This window comes from Elephas maximus, chromosome 7 (assembly GCF_024166365.1).
Source record: "Elephas maximus indicus isolate mEleMax1 chromosome 7, mEleMax1 primary haplotype, whole genome shotgun sequence".
Taxonomy (NCBI): Eukaryota; Metazoa; Chordata; class Mammalia; order Proboscidea; family Elephantidae; genus Elephas; species Elephas maximus.
Window position 1 is genome coordinate 59,642,045 of NC_064825.1, and position 20,402 is coordinate 59,662,446.

The window sequence follows — 20,402 nt, forward strand, 5'->3', positions numbered from 1 at the left end:
GCAACCCCATAGGATTTCCAAGTCCTTAAATCTCCACAGAAACAGACTGCCACATCTTTCTTTCACAGAACCACTGGTGGTTTCAAACCAACAATCTTTTGGTTAGCAGTCGATCACTGTAACCACAGCGCTACCAGGGCTCCTAGGGATGTAAAAGACATATACAAAGAAAACTATGAAACACCACTAAAAGAGACCTACATAAATGGAAAACATACCATGCTAACGGATAGTAAGAGTCAACATTGTGGAAGTGTCAATTCTACCCAAAGCAATCTCCAGACATAATGCATTCCCAGTCCAAACACTAAGAGCATTATTCTACAAGATGGAAAAAATAATCACCAGCTTTATATGGAAAGGAATGAAGCCTTGGATAAACAAAGTATTATTGAAGAAAAGGAACAAAGTAGGAGGCCTTGCACTACCTGAACTCAGAATCTACCATACTGCCACAGAAATCAAAACAGCCTGGTACTGGTACAACAACAGACACATAGACCGATGGAAAAGAATTGAGAATCCAGGCATAAATCCATCAACTTATGGTCCACTGATCTTTGACAAAGGACCAAAGCACATTCACCAGGGAAAAGAAAGTCTTTTCAATAAAAAGTGCTGGCAAAACCGGATGGCCATCTGTAAATATGTGAAACAAGACCCATACCTCACACCATACACAAAAACTAACTTAAATGAATCAAAGACCTAAATATAAAACCTAAAACTGCAAAGATAGTGGGAGAAAAAAAATACAGGTAATGCCGGGGACCTTAATACATGGCATGAATACAATACAAACCATAATTAACATGCACAAGCACCAGAAGATAAATTGGATAACTGGGAGCTCCTAAAAATTAAACACTGTGCTCATCAAAAGATTACCAAAAGATTAAAAAGAGAACCTACAGACTGGGAAAATAAATTTAGCTACGATATATTCAATGACCATTCCTTCTTTAAAATCTGCAGAATACTTTACCTCAATTACAAAAAGACAAATAATCCAACTTAAAAATGGGCAAAGGATATGAACAAACATTTCTCCAGAGAAGACATTCAGGCAGCTAACAGGCACATGAGGAAATGATCACGATCATTAGCCATTAGAGAAATGCAAATCAAAACTACAATGAGATTCTACTTTGCCCCGACATTATTGGAACTAATCAAAAAAAAATAGAAAATAACTAATGTTGGGGAGGCTGTGGGGTGATTGGAACTCTTAAGCATTGCTGGTAGAAATGTAAATTGGTACAACAATTTTGGTAAATAATATGGTACCTTCTTATAAAGCTAGAAATAGAAATAACATATGGTCCAGCAATCCCACTTCTAGAAATATATCCTAGAGAAATAAGAGCCGTCACATGTATAGACATATGCACACCCATGTTCATTGCATAATAGCAAAAAGATGGAAACAACCTAGATGCCCATCAACAGATGAATGAATAAACAAATTATAGTATAAACACACAATGGATTAAAGAACAATAATCAATCTGCAAAACATCTCACAACATGGATGAATCTACAAGGCATTATGCTGAGTGAAATAAGTCAATCCCAAAATGACAAATATTGTATGAGACCACTACTACAAAAACCAAAAAAAAATTTTTACACACAGAAAAAACAATCTTTGATGGTTATGAGTGAGGGGAGGAGTGGGAAGGAAAAATCACTAACTAGATAGTAGACAAGTGTTAACTTTAGTGAAGGGAAAGACAACACACAACACAGGGGAAGTCAACACGACCTGACCAAGGCAAAGCCACAGGAGCTTCCTAAACATATCCAAATACCATGAAGGACTGAGTTACTGCAGCTGAGAGCTGGGGGCCATGTTCTCAGGGAACATCTAGGTCAATAGGCATAAATAGTTTGTACAGCATACGTGACGCCGAGATCAGAACTAGATGATGCCTGGCTACCCACTACCAACCACTTTGACTGGAATCACAACAGAAATGGGGAGGGTTCTGACACACTGTAGGGAATGAAACCCATGTCGCAGAATACTTTATGTACAAGCAATTGAATGGGAGACTAATTTGTTCTATAATCTTTCACCTAAGGCACAAAAAAAAATTTTTAAGAGAAATCTAGTAATACCCACCTCAAAGAATTCTGTGCCAATGAAATGAAACTATGTAAATGTAGTTGCTGACACGATGATGGCAATGATTATTTAAATGTAATGTGGCTTCTATTTTAAACTTGAGACTAAACATCAAGAGGATTGGCAATACAAAAAAAAAAAAAGACTGTCTACCTTAAGCATTGTGCTCATTTAAGGTCTATCAATATGGGATCAAATTGACAACAGCAACTCAAAACATTAGATAAGAACCTTAGAGGACAGTGAGTTTATGTTAATGGAGAGGAACAAGTCAGAAAAGGAAGACAAGGATGGCTGCACAACTCAATGTACTCAATGCCCCTGAATTGTACGTATAGAAACTGTTGAACCGGTGTATGTTTCTGCTGTGTATATTCTCAGCAATAACAAAAACAAATTATAAAAAAAAGAAACAAAGCTTAGGGCTAAGGTCAAGGAGCCAGAAGAGAATTTCTTTGGGAAGTCAGAACCCTGAAAAGCACCTGTGCATAACTGGGGAATTTAGAAAACCACACACACACCCAGAACAAGAAAACCAAAAAAAAAAAAAAAAAAAATCACTGCTGTCCAGTCAATTTCCAGTCATAGCGACCCTATAGGACAGAGTAGAACTGCTCCATAGGATTCCCAAGGAGCAGCTGGTGGTTTTGAACTGCTGACCTTTTTTTGGTTTGCAACTGTAGCTCTTAACCACTGGGCCCCCGGGGCTTCCCCAGGACAAGACTCAGGTCCAAAAGCCAAACCAAAAGCCTCTTGCCTTTGAATCAATTTCAACTCATGGCAACAACATGCATTAAAAAGTAGGACTGCTCCATAGGGTTTTCTTGGCTGTACTCTTTACGAAAGCAGATCACCAGGCTTTCTTCCATAGTTCTGTGGGGTGGTTTCAAATAGCCAACTTTTAGTTTAGTATTCTTGAGCAAATGTTTGCACCACCCCGTGACCACTTATGTCCAGAAAAGACCTAAGAAAATCCTAAACTTTCACCTAAGGTTGGTCTCTAGGCTTCGTGTAAGCCTAAATGTTGAAGGAGTGTCCCAGTGCAGAGCCAATCCACAAAGACGGCAAGAGGTGGAGTTTTTTCTATTGTTTTCCCCTCTATTATTCTACAAGAAATGCTAAAAAGAAGTCCCTTTAGTTGCAATGAAAGGACACTAGACAGCAACTTGAAGTCATATGAAAAAGTAAAGGTGTCCAGTAAAGGTAAATTCATGGGCAAATATAAAAGCCAGTTTTATTGTATTTTTGGTTTGTAACTTTATTTGTTATATCCTATCATTGTTATTCCAAACCAAAAACCAAACCCATTGCCATTAAGTGAATTCAAACTCATAACAACCCTATAGAACAGAGTAGAACTGCCCCGTAGGGTTTGCAAGAAGCAGCTGGTGGATTCGAACTGCCAACCTTTTGGTTGAACTCTGTTTTTGTTATTAGTTGCCACCAAATCAGCTTGGACTGATGGTGACTCCTACTGTGCAGAATAGAACTGCACTCCATCAGGTTTGCAAGGATGGGACCTTTCAGAAGCAGATCTCCAAGACTTTCATTTGAGAAGCTTCTGAGTAAGTTCAAACAACCAACTTTTCAGGCTCCAAGAGGGCAGGGGAGCCCATAGAGTTTAACATCTCTGAGAAATAGATCTGAAGGAGCAAAGAGGAGATATCTAGCCAAGGAGGCCTCTGCATTTTTTATATAGAAGTGGTAAAACATAAAGCAGAAAAGATACAACCACTGCATTATATTCCCTAAAGAGAGTGAAGGGTGGCCTAGATGTTGGAGAGGGAAGGACAGGCATTCAGGGACTGAAACAGGAGGAGGAACACCTCTTCCTAACCCTTCAACACCACAGAGCTGCCCATCTAATAGGGCTTTCCATGAGACTGGGGGCTGAGTACTCTGTTCCTTAAGCTGAGCTTGATGAACCTGTAAGATCAGGGGTCCATTTGAGGCTACAGTGTAAAATCACCAAGGCTTGGGCATTTAGGAAAAAGATTAGAGAGAGGCTCATGAAGGACCTAAGGAGTAGCAAAGAAGTTCCAGGGCATCTCAGGGCTCCAATTTGTACAACAGCCTAGGCCCCAGGGGAGAGGGAGAGATGAACTCAGCAACAAAGACATAAAAGAGTTGTAGCCAATAGAATAACAGCAGCTATGGAAGACAGTTCCATTCAAAAAGGATCTCTCCTGGACATTCCTGCAGGGAGCAACCAAGGGGCCAGAGGTGAGGGGTAGGAGCCAGTTTCCTTGTTCTGTGTTTCTAATCTCTGTCCTGATTGCCTTTGCCTCTCTTTCTCCTCCATCCTTGGTTTTCTCAATGTGCTTCCTTAGTTTGATTCTTCCTATTCTGGCCCTCTTTTCCCTCAAGATCTTCACCTGTGCAGAGACAAAGACCTGAAGACTGGAGAACAAGTGAAAAGAATGAGAATGAGCTCTCCTCTGGACGTGTAAGAATGGGAGTCCCTACCATAGGAAAGTGCAGCTAAACCCCCGACTCATGAGATCTGACCCAGAGAAGGCACTCTGTAAATGCTGAACAAAAGACCAAACCAAAATCATTGCCATCCAGTGGATTCTGACACATAGCGACCCTATAGGCAAGAGTAGAACTGCCCAGAAGGGTTTCCAAGTAGGGGCTGGTGAATTAGAACCACCAAACTTCTGGTTAGCAGCCCAGCTCTTAACCACTGCACCTCCAAGGCTCCAAGGGACTAGGGAAATCAGGAGAGCTTTCATTTTACGTTGTGGACTTAAGACTCCTGAAAAGAGGTAGTCATTGAACTCACCCATTTCTGATTTTATTTTCACTTGAAAACTAGATGTGAATGTCAAATTGCCTAAATTCATAAAGATGATTTAACAAAAAAGCAGCAGCCAATACCACACTTAAGAGAGAATTCTAGAGGCTCTTTAAAGTCCAGAGCCAAATAAGGATGCTGGCTCTCACGGATCTTTTATACTGTTTTGAAAATTCTAAACAATTTAAGAAGATACAAAATAAAAATAAGGGCATACATGATTCAAAGTTATTGTAATAGTAAGTAATACATTTTACCAAAAAGCAAAATCCAAGAGGGAGAACTTACTGAAAAGCTGTTAGCTTTGGTGAGTATTGTAAATAACTGTATTTTGGAGAATGTTATTAAAAATAATAATCAGAAGAATATTTCTTAAGTAACAATAACTAGCTAGAAGATACAAAGAGGGAAAAAGTAATAAAATGGAAAAAATTCCAAAAACACCTAGAAATAATATGTACATGTATATTGTTTTTTAATTGTGAGAGTCCTATGATGTAAAGGAAAAAGCATGAGATTTCTGAATAGAAATAATCAATGGCATAATGCAGAGTCAATTGTTTACAGACCATAATTGATTTATATGTTTAATATAACACCCAAAAAAACTATAACCAGCCTTTTTTTATTTAAAAAGCAATTATTTGAAGTTATTAGTAAGAATCTCCCCTACCATATGGTAGAAAATCTTGCAACATAACAACCAGGTATACCTACACATGCTGTTAGGGAACATTTTCTAAGATAATTAAGTTAAAAAAGAAAAGGAAAGGAAAGAAAACAAGGATATGATTAATATGCTAACATTTGTTTTTGTCTTTTATGAGAAAATATGCATGTATATTCTTGTCCATGCAAAAGCTATCTCTGGAAGTATCCTCAAGAAACATATTACTGGATGCTTCTGGTGAAAAGAAAAAAATCCTGGGAGGTTCAAGCATGGGGGTCCTTCCATTTTTTATATTTTTCAGTTTATTTGAATTTTTACCATTTGCACGTATTACATCTTAAAATTGAAATACTATTGAAAATAAAATTTATGTGGTTATACCCTCTGTATAGATTGCTGTTGCATCACTTGAAATTCTATTCAAAGGAAATAATGTGACTAGCTCGCAAAGATTAGTAGCATTATTTTGGGCAGTAAATATAGAATAACCAAATATAAAAATATAAGGTAGCTGTTAAAATTAAGGTAACAAATAGTTTTTAATGATACTAGTAAGTCTTTGGTTCATTTATTCATCCATACAAAACTTCTTTATTGAGTACTTACTTTCTATCTTAGAACTCTAAGACAAAGGCAAGATACAAATGTATCTCTATATAATGATATAAACTGCTTAAAAATAAAACCAGAAAAATGAAAGTATAAACCAAATATTAGTATTTATTATCTATTAGTAGTAAAATTGTTGTTGATAGATTTGGACCTGCTTATTAGACATACAAGTGAAGATGATAAATAGCTATTTCAACCTTTCTGTTTAAAATTTACTTTGGCTTTCTTTGTTGCTCCTCTGTAGAATATTTCAAAGAAAATTTTAGGGTCAGTCATGAAAAAAAGGACCTGGTTCATTAGAGGGTGGTCTCTAATCAGGGTCTTAAGCTGCGCTTTCAAACACAACTTTCTTCCTCTTTCAGTTTTAGGGACAGAAACTGAGAGTACAGCACCTGTGCCATGTTCACCTCCACCAACAGTTCCAGCCCTCAGGTTTCCCAGTTCATCCTGATGGGTCTCCCAGGCATTCACAATTGGCAGCACTGGCTCACCCTGCCCCTGGCTCTACTCTACCTCTTAGCTCTTAGTGCCAATCTCCTCATCATGATCACCATCCAACATGAGCCCATACTACATGAGCCCATGTATCATTTTCTGGAAATATTGGCAGTGGTAGATATTGGTCTGGCCACCACTATCATGCCCAAGATTCTGGCCATCTTCTGGTTTGAATCCAAGGCCATCAGCCTCCCTGAGTGTTTTGCTCAAATCTATGCCATCCACTACTTCTTCGGCATGGAATCTGGCATCTTCCTCTGCATGGCAGTGGACAGATATGTAGCCATCTGTCACCCGCTCCGATACCCCTCCATAGTTACTGAAGCTTTTGTGGTCAAAGTCACAGGATTCATGGTGCTCAGGAATGGCCTGTTGACCATCCCAGTGCCTGTCCTGGCTGCTCAGCGACACTACTGCTCCAGGAATGAGATTGAGCACTGCCTCTGCTCTAACTTGGGAGTTATCAGCCTAGCTTGTGATGACATCACTGTGAACAAATTTTATCAACTGGTCTTAGCATGGATCCTGGTTGGGAGTGATATGGCTCTGGTGTTTTCTTCCTATGCTCTAATCCTCCGCTCTGTGCTGAGGCTGAACTCAGCAGAAGCAATGTCCAAAGCTCTGAACACCTGCAGCTCCCACCTCATCCTAATCCTCTTCTTCTACTCAGGTATCATTGTGCTGTCTGTCACACATCTAGCAGAGAAAAAGTTTCCCCTCATCCCCGTACTCCTTAACGTGCTGCACAATGTCATCCCTCCTGCACTCAACCCCATGGTCTATGCACTCAGGATGCAGGAGCTCAGGCTGGGCTTCCAGAGGCTACTTAGGCTGGGTGAAGATGGGTCCACCAAGCAACTCCAGCTGTAGGAAACCATGAAGACCTTAATGAAACACAGAGGTTTATTTCTCAACACTCCTGTGTTGTGATTCTGCCTTCACCTCTAACTAGGAATAAAATGACCAGTGAAATTGTGAAACTGTAAATCTCACTAATCAAAATATGCATATTAAAATTACAATGAAATTTCCTATTACCTAGAAAATAAGTGACTAGGTAAGAGCAGAAAAACAAAGTGTCCCTGACTGCTGATGCCACCCTGAGATGAGACATTCAAATTTTTCCAGCCTCTAGACATTTGATCAACCAAACTGTTCGAGTCTTCCAAGCTGAGGCTACAGAAAATCATGGAGTAGAAGTAAGCCATCCACACTGTGGCTTTTTTTGAATTCTTGACCCAAAGAATATATGAATGCAATAAAAGAGTTGTTGTTTTACGTTACTATGCTTAGGGCGTAAGGTTACAAGGAACTACATTATAAAACAATAATACCAATCGCCATTGATTCAATTCTGACTCATAGCTACCCTATAGGACAGAGTAGAACTGCCCCCATAGGGTTTCCAAGGAGTGCCTGGTGGATTCAAACTGCCAACATTTTTGTTAGCAGCCATAGCTCACGTGGAACTACAAGGCTAGATTTTGCTGCTTAAAGAATGTTGCCAGAGGTTCTAAGATAGGGGTAAGCTCTGGAAAGAAAAGGTATATTTTGAGTTGGGTGGACTTCAGAATCTTCCTATAATTATAGGCATTATTCAACAGAGAGGGATATATTAAGCCTGGGGAGCCTGAAATGGAAAGCTGTCTATCTGGTGGGGCTGCCCTGGGACCAGGCTGAATGGATCTGCCCCCAAGAATCACTTGGAGAAATCCTGAGAGCAATGAGGTCCTTTCCCCATTGCAAAGTAAAAATCATTAGGCCCTGGAAGATTCTTGGAATAGACTGGGGAGGGCCTAGAGAGCAGCACAACAGGAAACAGGACCAGGGCATCTAAGGGATCTAATTTTCTAAAATCCAGACTCCAGGGATGGCAAGAAAAACTGGGGATCTTTTCTGAACAACAAAAGCCTGAACACAGGCAGCTGGTCCAGCGGGGTAGAAGTAGAGAAGGAAACAGGAGAGAAATAAGCTCTGAGCTCTAAGGTGGTCACACTCAAGAAAATGGAACGTTCCAGTAGGAAAACTGCAAATAAAACATAATGAAACAAAACAAAATCATTCACAAAACAAAGAGAAAAGCAAACATTTCACAATGATACATAAGAGACTCTTGGTAAAAACGTTCAATTAATAAATGATAAGCCAAAGAGTCTAGAATAATAAATTCTAGATCCAAGATTTCCAAAACAAAAAAAAAGTTTCGAGAATCATTGGTATTCAATAACACAGATGAAGAGAGTACTGGGGAACTGGGAGTTAATAAACTACCAAAGATGAAACAATGAAAGAAAAGTAAAGGGAAAATATAAAAGAAACATTATGAGTTAGGGAGATTAGGGTGAAAATTATATATATTTGATATATATATATATATAATTGATGTAAAAATCATTGGTATCAACTAAAACACCTTAAAAAACAAAAGAAAAATTCATTATATTTGACAAAAGACATGTAACTTTAAAAACAACCAAAAAAGCATACTTAATGTGAATTCTACCTGAATTCCCATTAAATTTAAGCAACAAACTGAAGTTCTATGGAGTCACACTTATTTTATATTGATCATGGATTTTCAACGATTCAATGAGACATAAAAAAAATTATGAGAGGCTAATGCTTGTAAAATATGGAGCCCTGGTGATGCAATGGTTAAGCGTTCAGCTGCTAACCAAAAGGTTGGCAGTCCAAATCCACCAGCAACTCCTTGGAAACTCTATGGGTTGGTTCTACGCAGTCCAAAAAGGTTTGCTATGCCTCGGAATCAGCTGAATGGCCATGTGTTTTTGGGTCTAATGCATCTTAGTCCTCAAAGTGACATCTTTGCTTTTTAACACATACTGCAGCACATTTTCCCACTGCAATGCATCCTTTGATTTCCTGACTGCTGCTTCCATGGCCACAGATTGCAATACAAATAAAATGAAATCTTTGACAACTTCAATCTTTTCTCCATTTATCATGATGTCGCTTATTGGTCCAGTTGTGAGCATTTTTGTTTTCTTTATGTTGAGGTGCAATCCACACTGAAAGCTGTAGTCTTTGATCTTCATCAGCAGCTGCTTCAAGTCCTCTTCAATTTCATCAAGCAAGATTGTATCATCTGCATTTAGCTGATTGTTAATGAGTCTTCCTCCAATCCTGATGCCCCATTCTTCATATAGTCCAGCTTCTCAGATTATTTGCTCAGCATACATATTGCATATGTATGATGAAAGGCTACAACCATGACAGAAACTGTTCTTGACCTTAAACCATGCAGTATTCTCTTGTTCTGTTCAAACAACTACCTCTTGGTCTATGTACAGGTTCCTCATGAGCACAATTAAATATTCTGGAATTCTCATTCTTCGCAAAGTTAACCAAAATTTGTTATGATATACACAAGTCAAATGCCTTTACATGGTCAATAAAACACAGGTAAACATCTTTCTGGTATTCTCTGCTTATCCTCTGCTTTTAACCAAGCTTCATCTGACACCTGCAATGATATCCCTGGTTCCATGTCCTCTTCTGAATCTGGCTTGAATTTCTGGCCGTTCTCTATACTGCTGCAACCACTCTTGAATAATCTTCAGTAAAATTTTACTTGTGTGTTATTAATGATATTGTTCAATAATTTGGAATGGGCAAAAATATGGATCTCTTCGAGTGGGTTGGCCAGGTAGGTGTTTTCAGGATTTCTTGGCATAGACGAGTGAGTACTTCCAGTGCTGGGTCCATTTCTTGAAACATCTCAACTGGTATTCTGTCAATTCCTGGAGCCTCGCTTTTTGCCAATGCTTTAAGTGCAGCTCGAACCTCTTCCTTCAGTACCGTTCGTCCCTGATTATATGCTATACCTCCTGAAATGTTTGAACATCAACCAATTCTTTTTAGTATAGTGACTCTGTGTATTCCTTCCATCTTCTTCTGATGGTTCCTGCGTCATTTAATGTTTTTCCCATAGAATCCTTCAATATTTCAACTCCAGGCAATAAAATTACGTATATACAAAAAATTACATACAACCTGTAACCAAACCCATTGCCATCAAGTCAATTCCAACTCATAGCTACCCTATAGGATAGAGTAGAACTGCAGCTCGTGGAATCTAACTGCCAACATTTTGGTTAGCAGGCAACCTTTTAATCATTAAGCCACCAGGGCTCAAAAAACTATATAAGGACTTCCAGCCAACTTCAGCCATAAACAGAAACACCATGCCGTCCCTCCACAGCAAAGACCCGAAAAACTAAGTAAAGCAGAGACAAACATCACTCCTGGAACCCAGAGTGTCAAATGAGGAGATAAAGAACTCAACCAAACAATGAATGGAAGAAGAAATTAACAGAGGACTGAGATCGAGGAGAGATACTTGCTGAGGTTCCTTTTCAGCTAACACAGCACGGATTCACCATCTGGGACTCTTTTCAAGATTGGCTGACAAGGAGCACAGGAAAGCAGCTTCATGGAGCTCCCAGCAGGAGAGAGAGCACCTGGTAACCAGCGACACATGCTTTCCCACCTCCCATTCTCTTCCTGCTGCTCTACCTCTGAGTTTCCTAGCTGGCTGCGGTGGCTTGGCCGGCCAGGAAGTGCAGTATCCCTGCGGCTTGGGTTTGCCCTACCCACGTCATTGATAGGCATACAGGGATTACAGGAAAGCAGCTTCACAAAGTTCCCAACAGGAGACAGAGCACCCAGTAACAAGCAATATATACCTTCCTAACTCACACCTTCTTCACCTCCCCTTTAGGCCTCCTCTGCTTCCTGCCAGCAACAGTCTCTTGGCCAGGAGACAGCTGCTTCTGCCCTGGGCCACTTGGATTCTCCCTGTCCACACTAGTCGGTTCTCTGAGATGATGCAACTTCTTTCTGTCTTGTTTGGTTTCTCCTGTGCCTCCCAGTACCTCCACCTCCTTTCTTTCAAACACTTGGCTCTGGGTGCCATCTTTGCTTCTTCTTGAAATGCTATGAAGCCCTGCTTGACTGGGGATCCACTCTCCCGGCCCACAACATCAGGCTGGTGGGATCTCCAGGGCCTTTTTTTTCTTTTTTTGACTTGTTTTGTTTTGGGAATCTACTTCCCTAGCCTGTGACACCACACTGGTGGGATCCCTGGGTTTTTTATTTTTGTTTTTGTTTTGCTTGTTTTGTTTTGTTTGCATTGTTCTGTTTGTTGGTTGGTTTTCTTTTCCTTTTTGCACTTGGGAGCCCCTTCTAGCCAGACTGCACTGCACGGCCTAGGAGCCACTCCCCCAGTCTATGCAGACCCATAGGCAGGATCCCTGGGGACATTTCTTTTCTTTCTTTTTTCCTTCTCTCTTTTACCCTTTCTGTCTTTCTTCATTTCTCAGTTCTCGTCTCTCTGTACTTACCTTCTTTTCCAGTCTCCTGAATACCTGATGCTATGTGACATCTATACCCCTTCTAAAAAAAAAACTAGCCAGGCTATATTGCACGACCTGGGAGACTTCCCCAGTTTTCGCAGCCACACTGGTGGGACCCCTGGGGGATTTTCTTTTCTAATTTTTTTTTCTTTTCCAAATTTTTATCTCATTTTCTTCTTCTTTTTTTCCCTTTTCTTTTTTTTCTTCCCTCTATTTCTCGGGTTCTCATCTCTCCATTCCAATGACAAGTTCCCTTTGTACTCTTTTCTTTTGGGGTGTGTGTGTTTTTTTCTTTCCCTTTGTTTGTTTTTGGCTCCTATTTCTCTCTTCTCTCTCCTATACCCATACTAGCTCCATACATCACAATTTCCCCCCTCTTTCCTGCCTACCTGCACCCTACACTGAACATCACACCTCCGAGCAGCACAGGCACAGCCTACCAGAACCTGCCCATCACTGATTCTTGGCCTGCCCTGTCAGCCCTAGTACGTACCAAAAACAACCCTTCCCAGCCCTGCCCCTTCAGCTGGACCCACCCTGCTGCACCATACCTCAGTGACTGGCTCTGCCCGTTGGACAAGGAGGTGAAAAACATCATGACTGCAGACAAGCAAATGACAAAGAATGCAGAGACTACCTGCTCAGACGTAACCAAATAAAACAAAAAAAAAGCATGAAACAAACAAATCTACAATCACTAAATGAAGGAAATAACTACTGAATGTCCCAAAGACTGCAGGCTATACCAAAACATAAAAAAAAAAAAAAAAAAATAGGATAAGATAGTTCCAGCAGGCATCCAAAAGAAAACACCAGATAACTTTCCAGTAGAATGAAAGGCAGTAGAGCTACCTGATGTGGAATTCAAATCTCTAATATTCAGAACTATCCAAAAGTTGAAGCTAAAAGCAGACAAAAATGAGGGAAAAGTAGACAAATTTATGGCAAAGGCAAACAAATTTGTGGAAAATACAGACAAAAATTGGTAAAACTCAGGAAAATAATACAGGAACAAAATGTCAAAATAAATTCATGACTAGAAACCATACAAAAACAACAATTAGAAATCCAAAAGGTAAACAGTGAGATTTCAGAAATGGACAGTGTCATAGAAGGACTGAGGAACAGGTTTGAAATGATGGAAGAAACTATTAGTGAAATTGAAGACAAACACTGGGCTACAACTGTGCTTGAGGAAAAATCAGAAAAAAGAAATGAGGAAACCCTAAGAATTATGTGAGATACAGTCAAATGCAAATTTTTGCTAGTGATCAGAGTTCAACCACAGGGAGGGAAAACAGAAAACACAGAGAGGTCATTGAAGAATTCCTGGCAGAAAAGTTCCCTAATATCATGAATGATGAACAGCTGACAATTCAAGAAGCTCAACGAACCCCATATAGGACAGACCCCAAAAGAAAAACACCAAGGCATATCATAATCATACTTGCTAAAACCAAAGACAAAGAAAAAAAATCCTGTGAGCAGCTTGAGAAAAACAAAAGTCACATACAGAGGAGAAACAATAAGACTAAATTCTGATTACTCTGCAGAAATTATGCAGGCAAGAAGGCAATGGGATGATATATATAAAACCTTGACAGAAAAACTTTGCCAACCACGAATAATATATCCTGCAAAACTCTCATTCAAATATGTTGGTGAAATTAGGACATTTCCAGATAAACAGAAATTAAGGGGATACGTAAAGACCAAACCAAACCTGCAAGAATTATTAAAGGGAGTCATTCTGTCTCAGAGCAAAAAACATCAGACCACAGCCCAAATCCAGGACACAAGATTGTACCAGCCAGATATAAACATAGGAAATGAGCTCTCAAGGACTATCAAAAACCAAAAGAATTACAAAAAGGAACCAGAGAGGTTAAACTGTAAATGACTAGAATGTCAGAACAATAAAAGAGAGAATAAATGGTGTAGGTGTAGGACTTTCTAATGGAGAAGAAGGCAAGGTGATACCCAGTAATAATAGACTGGTTCAAACCTAGGAAGATAAAGGTAAATTTCAAGGTAACCACAAAGAAAGTGAACAAATCTATTCTTCAAAATAAAGAAGAAAAACATAAAGTCTCAATAAAAACAAAGTCTACAAAAATGAAAAAGAAATCCACAAACAAAAGGAACTCAGCACAGGAGAGTAAGAGGAACAAAGGAAATGTTAGCACCACAAATAAAAGCACTACAAAATGGCAGCAATAAGCTCACACCTATCAATGATTACACTGAATGTAAACAACCTAAAAAAAAGGTACCCATAAAGAGACACAGAGTGACAGAATGGATTTAAAAAACAGGATCCATCAATATGCTGTCTACAAGAGACACACCTTAGAATCAAAGGTGCAAATTTATTACAAATCAAAGGATGGAAAAAATATATCAAGCAAAAGCAAATAACTACCAAAAAAGAGCAGGAGTGGCAATACTAATCTCAGATAAAATAGACTTTAAAACAAAATCCACCATGAAAGACAAAGAAGGGCACTATATATTGATTAAAGGGACGATCCATCCTGAAGACTTAACCATAGTAAACATCTAGGCACCAAATGACAGGGCTCCAAAACACATAAAACAAACTTTAACAGCACTGGAAAGGGAAATTAACAGTTCCACAATAGTAGTAGAACACTTCAACACACCACTCTCGGTAAAGGACAGAACATCTAGAAAGAAACTCAACAAGGATACAAAAGAGCTAAAGAGCACAATCAGCCAACTTGATCTCAAAGACATATATATAGAACACTCCACTTAACAGCTGCAAAGTACACATTCTTTTGCAAAGCACATGGAACATTCTCCAGGAAAGACCACATCTTAGGCCACAGAGCAAACATCAGCAAAATCCACAACACTGAAATAATACAAAATATCTTCTTTGACCACAATGCCATCAAAGTAGAAATTAACAACAGGAAGACTAAGTAAAAAAAAAATCAATTACATGGAAATTGAATAACACCCTGCTTAAAAATCACTGGGTAATAGAAGAAATCAGCAATGGAATCAAAAAATTCCTAGAATGAAACAAGCACAAAAACACTTTATACCAAAACCTTTGGGACACAGTAAAGGCAGTCCTCAGAGGTCAATTTATAGCAACAGATCCACACATCAAAAAGGAAAAAGGGGCAAAATCAAAATTAACTACACAGCTTGAAAAATAGAAAAAGAACAGCAAAAGAAGCCCACAGCCACCAGAAGAAAGGAAATGATAAGTATCAGAGCAGAAATAAAAGAAATAGAGAATAGAAAAGCAATAGAATCAACAAAATCAAATGTTTTTTCTTTGAAAGTATCAACAAACTCAACAAGCCACTGGCCAAAGTGACAAAAGAAAAACAGGAGAGAACTCATATAACCCAAATAAGAAATGAAATGCCAGATATTACAACAGACCCAACTGAATTAAAAAGGATCATAACAGAATATTATGAAAAACTGTACTCCAACAAATCTGAAAACCTAGAGAAAATGGACAAATTTCCAGAAACACACTCCCAAACTAACACAAAATGATATTGAAAATCTGAGCAGATCCGTAACAAGAGAAGAGATTGAAAAGGTAATTAAAAAAAAAAATCCAATTAAAAAAAAAACCCTGGCCCAGTTGACTGTAGTGGAAAATTCTACAAAACATTCAGAGGAGAGCTACTCAAACTACTTCAGAACATAGAAAAGGAAGCAATACTTCCGAATTCATCCTATGAAGCCAACATAACCATGATACCAAAACCAGGCAAAGACAACACAGAAAAAAAAAAATTACAGACCAATATCTCTCATGAATACAAATGCAAAAGTTCTCAACAAACTTCCAGCCAATAGAATCCAGCAGCATATCAAAAAAGTAATACACCACAACCAAGTAGGATTCATACCAGGTATGCAAGAATGGTTCAACATTAGAAAATCAATCAGTGTAATCCACCACATGAATAAAAAGAAAGCAATGAATCACATGATCATCTCAATCGATGCAGAAAAGGCATTCAACAAAGTCCAACACCCATTCCAGATAAAAACTTTCAATAGAATAGGTATAGGAGGAAAATTTCTCAACTTCATAAATGGCTTATATATAAAACCAAGGGCCAACATCATTCTTAATGGAGAGAGGCTGAAAACATTCCCCTTGAGAACAGGAACAAGACAAGGATGCCCTTTATCACCACTCCTATTTAACATTGTGTTGGAAGCCTTAGCTAGAGCAATAAGGCAAGAAACAGAAATAGAGAGCATCCAAGCTGGTAATGAAGAAGTTAAACTCTCCCTATTTGCAGATGATATGATGCTACACAGAGAAAACCCAAAAGACTCCGCAAGAAAACTACTGGAACTGATAGAAAGATTCAGCAGGATAGCAAGATACAAGATAAGCATACAAAAATCAGTTGGATTCCTATACACCAATAAAAAGAATGATGAAAAAGAAATCAGGAAAATAACACCATTTATAACAGCTCCTAAAAAAAAAATAAAATACTTGGGAATAAACCTCAACATGACCTATATAAAGAAAACTACAAAACACTACTGCAAGGAACCAAAAGAGATCTACATAAATGGAAAAACATACCATGCTCATGGATACGTAGACTCAACATTGTGAAAATGACAGTTCCACCCAAAGCAACCTACAAATACAATGCAATCCCGATCCAAATACTAACAACATTCTTTAAAAAGATGGAAAAGCTTATCACTAACTTTATATGGAAATGGAAGAAGCCCCGGATAAGTAAAGCACTATTGAAGAAGACTAAAGTAAGGAGGACTCACACTACCTGACCTCAGAACCTACTATACAGCTATGGTTCAAAACAGCCTGGTACTGGTACAACGACAGATACATCGACCAATGCAACAGAATTGAGAACCCAGATATAAATCCATCCACCTGTGGTCACCTGATCTTAGACAAGGGCCCAAAGTCCATCAAATGGGGAAAATACAGTCTTTTTATCACATGGAGTTGGCAAAACTGGATGTCCACCTGCAGAAAAAATGAACCAGGACCCATACCTCACACCATACACAAAAACTAACTCAGAGTGGATCAAAGACCAAAATATAAAGCCAAAAACCATGAAGTTCATAGAAGAAAAAAATAGGATCACTAATATACAGCACTAACAGGATACAAACCACAACCAACAACATGGGAGCTCCAGAGGATAAGCTAGGTAACTGGGATCTTCTAAAAATTAAATACTTATGTTCATCAAAAGACCTCACCAAAAGAGAACCTACAAACAGGGGGAAAGAATTTTGGCTATTACAAATCAGACAAAGTCCTAATCTCTAAAACCTACCAGAAAATCCAACACCTCTACAACAAAAAGGCAAATAATCTAATTAAAGAATGGACAGAGGAAATGAACAGTCACTTCACCAAAGAAGACATTCAAGTGGCCAACAGACACATGAGGAAATGCTCACGATCTCTGGCCATTAGAGAATTGCAAATTAAAACCATAATGAGATACCATCTCACCCTAGCATTACTGGCACAAATCAATAAAACAGGAAATAAATGGAGAGGCGGCAGGGAGATCAGAACTCCTATGCACTGCTGGTGGGAATACAAAATGATACAACCTTTTTGGAAAATGATATGGTGCTTCCTTAGGAAGCTAGAAATAGAAATACCGTATGATCCAGCAATCCCACTCCTAGGAATATATCCTAGAGAAATAAGAGTCATCTCATGGACAGACATATGTACACCCATATTCATTGCAGCATTTTTCACAATAGCAAAAAGATGTAAACAACCTAGATGCCCATCAACAGATAAATGGCGAAACAAATTGTGGCACATACACACAATGAAGTATTATGCAATGATAAAGAACAACAATGAATCTGTGAAGCATCTCATAACATGGATGAATCTGGAGGACATTATGCTGAGTAAAATAAGTCAATCACAAAAGCACAAATATTGTATGAGACCATTACTGTAAATACTCATGAAAAGGTTTACATAAAAAATAATAAAAAAAAAAAAACCTTTGATGGTTACGAGGGAGGAGGAGGGTAGGAATGGAAAAACACTTAATAGACAATACACAAGCGGAAACTTTGGTGAAGGGTAAGACAGTACACAACACCGGGGAAGCCAGCACAACCTGTACAAGGCAAGGTCATGGTAGCTCCATTGACACACCTAAACTTCCTGAGGGACCAAATTGTTGGGCTGGGGGCTGTGGGGACCATGATCTCAGGAATACCTAGCTCAATTGGCATAACATAGTTTATTTAAAAAATATTCTACCTTCTACTTTGGTGAGTAGCATCTGGGGTCTTACAAGCCTGTGAGCGGCCATCTAGGATACTTCATTGGTCTCAACCCTTCAGGAGCAAGGAAGAATGAAGAAAACTAAAGATACAAGGGAAAGATTAGTCCAAAGGACTAATGGACCACATCTACCACGGCCCCCATCAGACTGAATGAGATGGTGCCTGGTTACCACCACTGACTTCTATAACAGAGATCACTATAGAGGGTCCCAGACAGAGCTGGAGAAAAATGTAGAACAAAATTCTAACTCAGAAAGACCAGACTTGCTGGCCTGACAGAGACTGGAGAAACCCTGAGAGTATGGCCCCGACACCCTTTCAACTCAGTAATGAGGTCAGTCCTGAGGTTCACCCTTTAGCCAAAGATTGAACAAGCCCATGGAAGAAAAGAAGACTAAAGTGGGGCACCAGCTCTGGGGCAGGGACTGGAAGGCAGGAGGGAACAGGGAAGCTGGTAATAGGGGACCCAGGGTTGAGAAGGGAGAGTGTTTATATGTCATGGGGTTGTTAACCAGTGTCATGGAGCAACGTGTGTACTGTTTGATGAGAAACTAGTTTGTTCTGTAAGCCTTCACCTAAGGTACAATTAAAAAAAAAAAAAAAAACTACATAAGCACCATATAAAACCAAACAAAAATTTGGGGGAGTGTTATAAAGCCATACGATAACATCTAACACAGTCATTCAAAATAACGTTTATAAAGATTTTCCCAATGCACTGGGAAATTCATATGTATTATGTTAAGCAAAAACACAGAATGAAAAGTTCCATTTACATGAAATTTCAACTGTGTAAAAAGACTGCAAAGAAAAATGCTGAAAATTAAATATCCTAAAATGTTAATTGTCATTATCTTTGGTTGATGTTATTTTGATTTACAGTAATTTTTTCTTCATAATTTTTGTTTTCTCTTTTTATTTACCAATTTCATGGGCAGCATGTGCTTATTATAATCAATAAATAGCACAGTCATTCATTCTTCCCAGAGGTGGGGAGGGATGGAGCTTAACGTTATTAAATGAAGCAAAGGCAGAGATCTGGAAAAGAAAATACTGATACCTAGATATTTGACAAAGCAAGGCATTATTCACAGACGTAGGTAACAAATGCTCACACATGCAAGGATTCCCAAGGCATATTGCCCAAGTGCACTTTCTGATACAATTACTTGAAAATATTTGCCAACAATGCAAGTATGAACGAACTCAAGAATGTAAGAGCAAGAAGGACCAAGTGTGAAAGGTTCAAGAGTGAGCCATGAAATTAAGAAAAAATGCCTGTGTACAAAAAATGCCTCCTACATTTCCAACATACGCCATACAAAATCTGGAAGTGGATGGAAGTTTGTTGATAATTTTCTCTCCTTATATTTTTTATTAGTAAAATTGATTATTTGAAAACATAACTTTAAATATGTCTTCAATATTGCTTTCACAATTGAAACAGGAAACAAATAGTATTATCTAAAGGGTATTAGAGACAATATACTGGAAAGAGCACTGAAACTGAATGCAAAAGATTAAAATTTTTGCTGTAGCTTTGTCACTAGTTAGTGATTTCAATATATGACTCTTTTCTAGACAAATCATTCAACCTGTGGTTCCTCATACGTGACTAAGAAGAAACCAAGCCTGTTCCCGCTGAGTTGATTCCAAACCCATGTGTTACAGAACAGAACAGCTCCATAGGGTTTTTCTGGTTGAAATTGTTATGGAAGCAGATCACCAGGCCTTTATTGTGTTGCTCAGTAGGTTCAAATTGCCAACACTTAGGTTAATAGTAGAGTGCAAACCATTTGTACCACCCAGGGACCTTCTTATGTAAATAATAACATTATATAATTAAATGAGATGGTTTTTGTCAGAAACCATTTTCTAATGACAAGGCACTGTTTCAACGAAAAATATGGTTGGGATTCTAATTAGCACTATTTATTCTCTTCTTGTAGATCCCCAAGAATGGAAGCAACACCTCTACCCTCTAGTTTTACC

General features: G+C 38.7%; 1 protein-coding gene across 1 annotated transcript; it reads left to right on the forward strand.

Annotated features, from left to right (window-relative positions):
• The first annotated feature begins 6,606 nt into the window (after positions 1 to 6,606).
• On the forward strand, positions 6,607 to 7,575 carry LOC126080068 (olfactory receptor 56B4-like). Its single transcript, XM_049891382.1, has one exon. The coding sequence runs from the start codon at positions 6,607 to 6,609 to the stop codon at positions 7,573 to 7,575; it is 969 nt and encodes a 322-aa protein (XP_049747339.1).
• Positions 7,576 to 20,402: the final 12,827 nt, after the last annotated feature.